At 38.4% G+C, this 10,250-nt stretch overlaps 1 protein-coding gene across 4 annotated transcripts; it reads right to left on the bottom strand.

Moving 5' to 3' along the window:
- Nucleotides 1–482: 482 nt before the first annotated feature.
- Nucleotides 483–9,381, bottom strand: LOC125774740 (tachykinins-like). Of its 4 annotated transcripts, none has more exons than XM_049444913.1 (9): nt 9,038–9,381; nt 2,146–2,250; nt 1,838–2,070; nt 1,684–1,732; nt 1,474–1,612; nt 1,301–1,408; nt 1,169–1,230; nt 956–1,094; nt 483–890 (listed from the first exon to the last, which is right to left on the bottom strand). In XM_049444913.1, the coding sequence occupies exons 2-8, from the start codon at nt 2,239–2,241 to the stop codon at nt 963–965; spliced, it is 819 nt and encodes a 272-aa protein (XP_049300870.1). In that variant the 5' UTR covers nt 2,242–2,250; nt 9,038–9,381; the 3' UTR covers nt 483–890; nt 956–962. The 4 variants fall into 4 exon arrangements, with proteins under 4 accessions (XP_049300870.1, XP_049300871.1, XP_049300872.1 ...); XM_049444914.1 differs by having other exon boundaries at nt 1,838–2,067; XM_049444915.1 differs by having other exon boundaries at nt 2,182–2,250; nt 9,038–9,380.
- Nucleotides 9,382–10,250: the final 869 nt, after the last annotated feature.

The raw sequence follows: 10,250 nt of genomic DNA, 5'->3' as shown, positions 1-10,250 counted from the left end.
GTGGGGCTCGGGGACAAATAGAACGAAAGCGAACATTAAGGAGGATGCAACAGAATAAAGATGGCGAATCGGTGACTCGCGAAGAAGTGACTAGCGACGAACATAGCTTGCGCCTGATAGCGCCTGCCTTCCAAGGTCTAGAGCTACAGTTAGAGTTTTAGAAAAGAAGAAAGCCCATCTGCATGGCGCACATCCTTGGTGGTAGCAAAGAGTCCTGATAAGAGCCCATCATAACCTAAAATTTAGCATTGGTTATTGTTATTTACAGCGCAGAAGCTATCGTATTTTTATTTTTATTTATAATTCATGATTACGACTTCTGCCGTATTGTAAAATAGCTATCGTATGATAAAAATAAATTAAGTTTCAATTTCCAATTTGATTGCTACTTACGGAAACTCTTAACATAAAAATAAATTAGCCAAATCATCACAAAAAAACCCATTTCGGAATGCGTAGGTATTAATCGAAAAAAACTAATATAAAGGTGCTGTAATATTTCCAGAAGCCAGTTTGTATTCATTTTGAAATGATATAATTTCTGTGAGTGTAATAGGTTGAATTTGTGTATTGGTATGTGTGTGTGTATTTTTTTTAACAATTTTGGCAAAGATTTATAAACAGTTTGCACAATCTACACTTCACTCCATTCCAATGTACTGTACAGAAGGGAACATTACGCGCCCAGTGCCAACGTTTACTTGTCGCACTGATAATGATGATCATGATGATATGTTCAGCAGCAGATGCTTAACGTTAGATTAAAGGATTAACGATACATTTGCGTTCCATGTTGTGCAAGGAGGAAGGACATTCACGAGATCTTGACCGTTGAATAACTATCTTACTGGGTAACTATCCTTATTTGCGGTGATTATATGGCATCGATTCTGTTTGGAAATGGGTGCAATGGTTAGCAATGATTTAACGAACTAATGAATATGAACTGACTAACTTCTCACTTATTTCCCACGTAGTCCCATAAACCCGTTTGGAACTCTTTTCGGAGGTGCCGCATTAAGGTGCATCGAGGGACCATACGCAGGATCAAGTACGAGAAAGTTGGGATATTCTTTAGCCATTTGGTTAGAGTTCTGTAACGATAAAAAAGCAAAGAAATTTGTGATGTATTTCCGTCGTTTTGCACGATTACGATTAGCTCAACTACCAGTTCGTCCAAACTCCATCGTTCGTCCAGCGCATTGTCAAAGCTTTTCTTTCCACGCATTCCTAGAGAATGAGAGCGAAAGGGTGTGATCTTTTGCGTTATATATGCATGAATTCTTGTATCAAAACATACCCATGAATCCGGAAGGAGCCCGTTTGCCATCTCGGTAAGAGTTTGGACCACCGCGTGACGCTTGATTGTTCCAACTGAACAGAGAGAGTGACTTCTTGCCCCGCACTCCTATCGATAGAGATAAAGGAACGTTAATTGCATTACAGTCGCACTAACGTCTCACGATATGGTACCATTAAACCCGGAAGGAACCCGTCGTCCTCGCATGCCCGTAAATCCTGTCGGAGCTCGTTTGGGAAGATTTCGTTCAGCACCGAACCCAAAGTCAACCCGTCCATTCTCTTTGTTGTCGTTCTGAGCCGTCCGGAATAGCTGAAATTTGCAAATAATTTGTTTATACGTCAATGGCTTGTGTTGATGGAGGATCAAAGCGATAACGATACCTGCTCGTTGTGCGGCATAAACATGTCGTTTTCCACCTCGAGGGCTGCCCTGTGTTTCAGTGCCATTAGGTTACCGAAGCCGGGACGCAGATGCAAAAATTGATTCATTTATCAATCAATCGCTGCATAATCAATGACGACAACATTCACCTACCTTAGCCCATCCAGCAGCTCCGGGCTGATGCGCCATCGGGGCATTCCACCCCAGCTGTACAGACCCCGGGCTAATCCATCCGTACCGTGGTCACCCGGTGGCATCCGTGAATCATCGGTCGGTGAAGGAGATGGCGGTGGAAGGTCGTTATCGTTGAATGCATTTTCGTTGAATGCCATGTAATTGGGCCTATCGTCATCGGGTCTCGCGATACCATCGACGGGGTGTTCCTGCTGGATAGGAATCGGATAGCGGAAGGCGACGAAATGCAATTAATGCAATTAACATGCACTGATTAATCTACTTACCGGCACGTCGGCCGGCGTTTCGGAAAGACCACTTACCGAAACACACACGTTAGCGAGGAACGCGAAGCACGCCAGCATTACGAAAGGTCGACTCATTTTCTAGCACTGGAAGTAAAGCATGGAAGGAGTTAATTACGACACCATCTTCCTACGCAATGTTTTATCGTTCAGAGATAAAAAATAGTACATTCTCCTGAAGTTCCCAAAGACTCAATTGCTCAGGGATATTTGCCGCGCAACATATTCAACTGTGACACCTTTTTTGCTAAGTTTTCGTTCGTACCATATGCGTATGATCGTTGGATTCGAGGCTAAGTGTAATTTTACCGGACGGATGAATACGCAGCGCGCTGATATGTTTATAGTTGTCAAATTGATTACGTGCCGATTGTCGTGATTACTTTCCGATGGCGTTTGGCACATGTGCGAGCATATTTCGGCATACAGTCGTGGGTATGTGTTTACAGCGATCTTTTTTGTTTTTGCTTGCAGTGTGTACAGTATGTAAATTGTAAAAAACAGTAAAAGAAGCGTCTTTTTCCTGGTCTCTTGATCAATGTTTTATGGAAATAACATATAAATATATCTGTCGTACATCACATTGCAATCCTTCTTCTATACATGGTCCCAATCTAAATTGAAAATTGTACTCTTTCAAATTTATTTTTATAATAGTAAATATTTGTTTTCTATTTCAATTAATAGATGTTATAAAGTATTAATTGGCTTTATCGACCTTACAGGTCACGCCGGCCATTTCTGGCTTAGTAGACTTCTTTTTACCACATAGCCGGATAGTCAGTCCATGCTACGGGGGGTCGGTCCAGATGGGATTTGAACCCGGTCCTGCCGTGTGGACTGGCGCCGTTTATCACATGCACCACCGGGCCGCCCCTATTTTCAATATGTTTCTTTATTCATTAACGATCTTAGATTAGTCTTAGTCATTAGATCATTCTTATCATACGAATATCTATTTAAATTCTTCCAAAAATTGCAAAGGATGGAACTGAATTTCAAAAATTTGGAAAATATTTACATACGGAATAGTATTGATCCAAGACTCGTAGAAGATTGTCGGGAATGTTGGTGTTGTGAAGAAAACGACTAAAAGAATTTGTTTGTTGAATTTGTTCTATGAGAAAAGAAGCCAAAAATGTCTTCATTTCCTGGTTATTTTACATGAGAGTTATCCGAAAGTGTGTCTTTCGCCCTTATTTGTAATGTTTTCCCGCGGCCATTATGACGAACATGTAACTACAAAATCTCTTTTCACATCAACTTGAACAATGACCTTGTTGATTATTGACACAGTTTGACAATATAATTTGACGGATGCAAAAAATTTAAGTTTTGTACTTCGCCACAAATTTAAAAAAATCCAACAATTTGAATGAACATGTAGAATCCCGAGTTACCAGAGGTATCACTTATACGCGGATTCACTGTACGCGCATTGCGGTATATGACAGCTTAATGATTTACCAACACGAAATTTAAGAAGGTAAGTAAAAATTAGGTTTTCAATGCCTTCTAATTTGTTTTTATTTGAGTTCACTTAAATGATTTTTTTTCGAAAACTACAGAAATTTTCAGATATGCAAATCTCAGGGACACAGGCCCTCAAGTGCACTCAAGGATTACTTGCTGTTCATTTTTTAAACATGTCTAATTCAGGTAACTCTAAGTGTATCATAATTCCACTCGTTACTATTTCATTGCCGTTAAATTGTAGGATCACTGTTCTGCGAAGAAATCAAAGTTTTGTAGTTAAAGAAACGAAGCATGAAGAACCTTTGCTGATGAAAGTTTCGCAAGGTGTCCGAACAATAGAGCAATCGGCACAGTGTATGTATGCAGTCGGAACTACTTCTTTATTAAATTTTAGCCACTTGAATTTTAAGCCCGTGAAGAAAATCAATCACAAAAAAACCATAAACATTGAAAACAATTAATTTTAAATGTATCGTAGCTATAAACTTGATGGGGGCGCCCAGTGGCTTATTGATAGTGGCGCCAGCTTTCATATCGGTGTCGATGTCGCTTAACGACTATTTCTTACGTATGCTGGTACGGGTAAAACGTGACAAGAAAGGCCACTAAAAGCAGCATTACCTGATGATGTAATGTACAAAAATAGAAGAATATTTCTATTGATTAATTGATCAAGCTGATTTTTAGAATAACTGATAATAGAGGTACAAAATGCCTAAACCTGACGATACACAGAAAATGTGGTTTAAACTATGTAATCATATTTAGAATAACATTATATATGGGTTGTTAATTAGTTTACAACTTATTTCATGGATTATACAGCTTTTTTAATGAACTATTTTGGAATAGATAATATATTGTTATGTTTAAACGGATAAATATCCTTATTGAAGGATATTTATTAAATCTTTTTCAAACGTCCAAAAACCCAAATTACAATCTTAGTAACTACGATAAAAAACGAAAAATTTTAAATGGATGTTTTAAAACAGCAATGTCTGTTGTGTTTTTAGGTTTTGACTTTTCCAGATTTTTATTGCTAAATTATACAAATTATTGTTGATAGGAAGCATTACCTTTCAGAATGAAAATTAAATCCTCGTTGCGCATATTCAAGGCTACCTGCAAGTAATTCATCTCCGATGAGCGTAACTCAAAATGTTTGATATGGATCGTGCTGGGTTTGTTGCTGTGCTATAGCCTTGGCGTGTGAAAATCTTTAGGATCGATGATAAAGTTTGATAGATTCCAATTAGAAACGACCCACGGCGGCCACTTGTATCGAGTACCCTTGTCATGCCGTAAAACTAATGAAGAATAATTGCTGCTATATATCGCCAGATGCTGCCTGTGTCCATTGGGAGGATAAGATGAAAATAAAAGCACAGCGCAGTAATAATTGTATTATGATGAAATGTGATGTAAACACAAGGGGAGAACAATGGTCTTTTTTTGTTCCCCAGCTATTGGTAGATCACAATAGTTCAATGCAGATCACATGCGCAACGTTCAACAGTGTCGTAGCCGAAACCATTTGTTTTGGAATGAATGTAAAAGTTTGACGTCAGATTGTGCTGTACAGACCGCAAATGGGTAGATCGTCATTTTTCTCCGTCTGTTCGTCGCACCTTCTGGCAGCAGATGTGCAGTTGCACATTTTATGAACAACTTTGGTCATCTTCATCGCACCATACTAAATCATCAGGCTCGCGATGCTAAAATAACGCAACATAACGGGTAATGCTGGACGGGTTGGATGGATAATATGATTTCCGGGGCTTGATGCTCCCTTTCCTAGCTTTGGTCAGACCAGGCTACAACCCTTGGTGTACGATTTGCAGAACAACCGAACGGAAAATCGGGCGTACGATGAAGCTATGCAGTGAAGGAAGCTGCCAGCTGCCAGATAGTTGTTTCCGATTTATTTAATATGACTGTAAAAGCAGAAGAAAAGCGAGCGACTAAATAGAGTACCCGCCGTGGTCGGTTGCACGATTCTCGGGGAATTTGCGGTAAATTTAATTCCAGTGCGTTTTCCCTTTTTCTCGCGTTTGACAGCGTGTCGGGCTGGCTGTTAGGTGGGATGCGCTCCTAGAAGGAAACATCCACCAACAAAGGTGTTGTGGCAAGGTGGAAGAAGTTCGGACGGGAAAATACGAGTGCGGTTTAAAAAATTCAAGGACGTCCGCATAACAGTTACATTTATAGTGATATATTAATACATGAGCCGATGTTGCTTCTGAAAGTATCACGTATTGTGCATGAATATTCATAGGAAGTTGGTCAACGAAATAGAAATAGAGAGCAAATGCAAATAATACTCGGCACGGCTAGCAACACACCATAAAGATTATGCTCACGTACTAGCCGGTTCGCGGTCAGGTATAGTTTTTACCTGTTCATGTTCATGTTTGCGCCTTTTTTTTGCTATGTACAGTAAAACAAAACAAAACAAAAAGAATGAATTATTCGACTGTAAGTCATACTCAGCTCTAGTATCTTTTTCAAAGATCGGACATCTGAAAGCGGATTAGGGAGAATGTCAGTTTTGTGTGTGTATATAATGGAAGGATGAACAAACAATTTGCAAGGCACTAGAGTGTTACATACTATCTTGCAAATATAACACCCTCCATTAATGCGTTGAGGATAAATATTTGAATTTCAAATGTGAATTAACTTTTGTTGTTTAACGTATAAATGTTATTGAATTTAGTTGTGCTGTAACAGGCATCATAAACATTGTTTATTCAACTAAACCGTAATACTCATTAAAAGGTAATGCAAAATAAATATACAGTGAAAGCAAAAAGTATTCGTCTACCTGAGTATCTCGCCTCATAAAGCGAATTATGACGGTTATTGGGATGGAACAATAAAATTAACAATGAGGTTTGTTAGTAGGACAATCAAAACATACTAATCGTTTATTAAAAAATAATAAAATAGTTGAATAACAATTAAAATAGCCCAGAATTTCACTGTTTACATGCACAACTAATATTCGTCTATATGGCTTTTGATTGATGCATTAATCATTCGGGAACAGATATTTGGACAGACCAAGCTCCGTCGTTTATTCACGAATTGTCCGCTTCTCTGCCACTAAATCAGTGCGAAACCTAAATCGAAGCAGAATCAACAGTTTATTTTACCACGAAATCAAGTGAAACCCAAAAACTAAGACGTTTAAGTTGACTAGTGAATTGGGAAGATGACGAACAAACATTTGTCATATTACAATCCATTATTCTTTCATTATTCGTATAAAAATACGAAGATTTGGCTTCTACAACAATCCATCAAACAACTCAAATTGGCCTCACAGATATCCAACATGTACGTTATTTGAAAATCTTTCTATTGGCCGGTGATTTATGTGATAAACGGCGCCGGGCCACGCGGCAGGACTTGGGTTCAAATCCCATCCGGACCGTCTCCCCGTAGCAAGGACTGACTATCCTGCTACGTGATAAAATAAATCTTGATACGGCCAGGCCGTTCTAAAAGAGCGATAAAAAACTCTTTCCATGATGCTGGACTTTGTGGTCAGAAATGCCATAGTTCTTATAAAGAATAGATGAACACAGGTTTACAATAAAAGTGAGTCAAAAATACATAGAATGTATTTGGGCATTGAAGTGAATGGGCAATTTTGGTGTACTCGATAGGGCTGGAAATAGACAAAGTTGCACCCAGAACCTCGACGAAGTGTTACTTTGAAATATGCGTCCTTTTCTCGCGCAAATACCATGTAAAAATCCTTGTGCACTTTTTGTGAACAAATGAAATTTTTGTAAATTTAAATGAACCAAATGTACCCCTTTATTGTCCTGCAAACAAACCCCATTCTTATCTTTACAGTCCCATGTCTGTAACGGCCATAACTCGCTTTTTGTGTAAAATATTTAGGTAGACGAATACTTTTTGCGTTCACTGTACCAACTTAAAATACATAACTTTTCATATAGACTTATAGAAATTTAATTTAAAAAAAAAACTTTCAAACCAAACATAAAAAACAGAAACCCGCGAACAATGAAATCATATTATGCAATCATTAAATATGAATGAATATTGAACTGTCTAACGGTTTAACGCGATTTGATCCATTAAACAAATCCTTTCAGCTTAAAAGCATACATTTTAAATGCCATGACGTTCAACATTACTGGTCAGCATCATCGATGCCTTGAATAACGCACGACATAATTGATCAGATCCTGTTAAAACGGAAGTTTTCGGTCAGCTTATTGAAAGGTTCTTTGAAGAGTAATTTTTAATTGCGGATGCCATTATGGTGTATAAATACATTATCTGTGTAAATGTTTCAAGAATAATTTTCTGTTCGATATGCCTGAAGCTTTTGGTTCAGGAGGTTTATAATTTACGACACGACATTATCCTTTCAATAATTATGCTTGTGTAACGCAATTTTTTGGAGGACTTTTTTGTAACACGACGTGTTAGCACACAAATGAATCGGTGCCAAACTCTATTAACATTAAAACTACCGGACCAGTCATTTTCATCACATTGTGGGTTTTGTGGGTAAACAATCCTAAGGTAGTTCAAACATTGAATTTTACATATATTTTCTATTTTAGATCCTACAATAGAAAATATATGTAAAATTCAATGTTTGAACTACCTTAGGATTGTTTACCCACAAAACCCACAATGTGATGAAAATGTTAACGTTAATGTATCATTAACGTTTCGAAATTGTTTAAAAATTAACCAAGAACGAAAAACGCATAAAACGTTAGGTAGTTCTAGTGTTAAAATTGTTTCTCAGTACGTCGGACTGAGTATCCAACTGAAAGGAAATAAACAAAATCATAAATAGCAGACAAAATCCTCTGAGTTTGTAATGGTGCTTGAAAGAAAGTAGTAATTTTTTACTTGACTGATCGTACCTTTAACATAAGATGCTCCTTAACAAATGTCACCAAAAGCAAAGATCACCGTACAAAAGGGAACATGTTTCTTCGTCTATGTCACCCGTCCTAACCGTTTTTCTGTGAGTTTAAGAACCTTAAGAAATGAAGCTGCCGTGTATCTTAACTCTTGCAATTACCAACACATATTAGCAAGCATAAAGGGGATGAATAATATCATCATTTCATTTCACAACACACTACGCACCTTTCGTACATTCGCTTTGCTCGTACTTTACTCCATATTGCTCCTGTTTCTTCCATTACTACACACTTTTACTCGCAAACATAATTAAATATTCAACTGCTTTGGGTGGCCTTGCCATCAGAATAAAACCTCGTGTGGGACATCAACACCTACTCTAACGCCGCGTATGCTGAGGCCAGTGTTGCTTCCGGTGTCTGATTTTTTTTCCGTAATAACTCAGCTTCATAAGCATACAGTAATTACTTACCAGTTGGTTACCGGTTAGGCTCGGTGTTGGAAAAATAAATGGTAACTGGTCCTGTGGTGAGAGTTTGATCAGGTTCGGGCGAAAGGAACAGCGGTACCACGGTGGAAAAATAGAACTCAAATCCTACCCGACGCACTAAATATTAACATAGGATGATTTTTGGAGCACGGCACGGTAAAGTGCAATGCATGCAGTACACTTTGAAAGCGTTTTTTATTTTATTTTTACAGCGGGCAGGATTTCAAACACGTATTGAGAACAGCCACCGGGAACACGTGGCACGTTGCAACGTTACGGTACGGCTCACCGTTAACGACACCAACCGTTTGAATGATTCAGCCACATCACACTTGGCACCTTTTATATAGCGTCGGGAAAAGTCATCACCAGCGGACCGGACATGCCGGAGCGGAAAATGGGTCCACAATCGGTGCCGTTCCGACGCTATAGGGCATGCGTTGAGCATTCGCGGACGTTGAATCGGTCGACTGAACCGAAGAAAGACGATCGCACCGTGGAAAACCGTGGTGCTTGTTGTTGGTTGTTGGGAGAAACAGAAAAAAAACATGGTCGCTGGAATACCGTGGCAAGATGGTTGAGTGTTGAATTTAATTCAAATGGGATTTTTTTAGGGGATTTGTGGATTTGTGAGGAACTCGGTGAAACAAGGATGGTAGAGTTAGGCGAATAATTAGGAGCGAACTTAGTAGTTGTTTGTGATTTCAATTAGAGGTTAAATTCAACTACAGGTTCATGCATTCCAAAAACAGATGGTAACGTAATAAATAATAATTGTATAATAATTACAATCAATAAACTTAACTATTTTCAACCATTTTTAGTGACACGAATCGAATAAAATCGAATCGAATAAAAATAAAATAAAATGATAATTGATTGCGCTTCAATTGTAATCGTACTAAAACATGTTTAAGAAAATAATTGATATAAGGATACAAAAAAATGTGAATTACAAAAATTATAGATCTCTTGTTCTTGGTCATGCAGGCTGTTTTAGGCTTACTAGACTTATCGTGACCACGTAGCCGGATAATCCATGCTACTGGTGGGAGCGAATGGGTTTTGAAACCCAGTTCTATCGTGTGGAACCGACGTCCTTTATCATATACAAAACCGAGCCGCCCAACCTTTTTCTCTTGTTAGTTAAATTTATTCTGACCGTTGATTCTCTAAAAAGTGCGACAAAAATGGT

This window comes from Anopheles funestus, chromosome 2RL (assembly GCF_943734845.2).
Source record: "Anopheles funestus chromosome 2RL, idAnoFuneDA-416_04, whole genome shotgun sequence".
Lineage (NCBI taxonomy): Eukaryota > Metazoa > Arthropoda > Insecta > Diptera > Culicidae > Anopheles > Anopheles funestus.
Note: the sequence above shows the minus strand (reverse complement) of the source record. Positions and strands in the feature narration are given on the sequence as shown.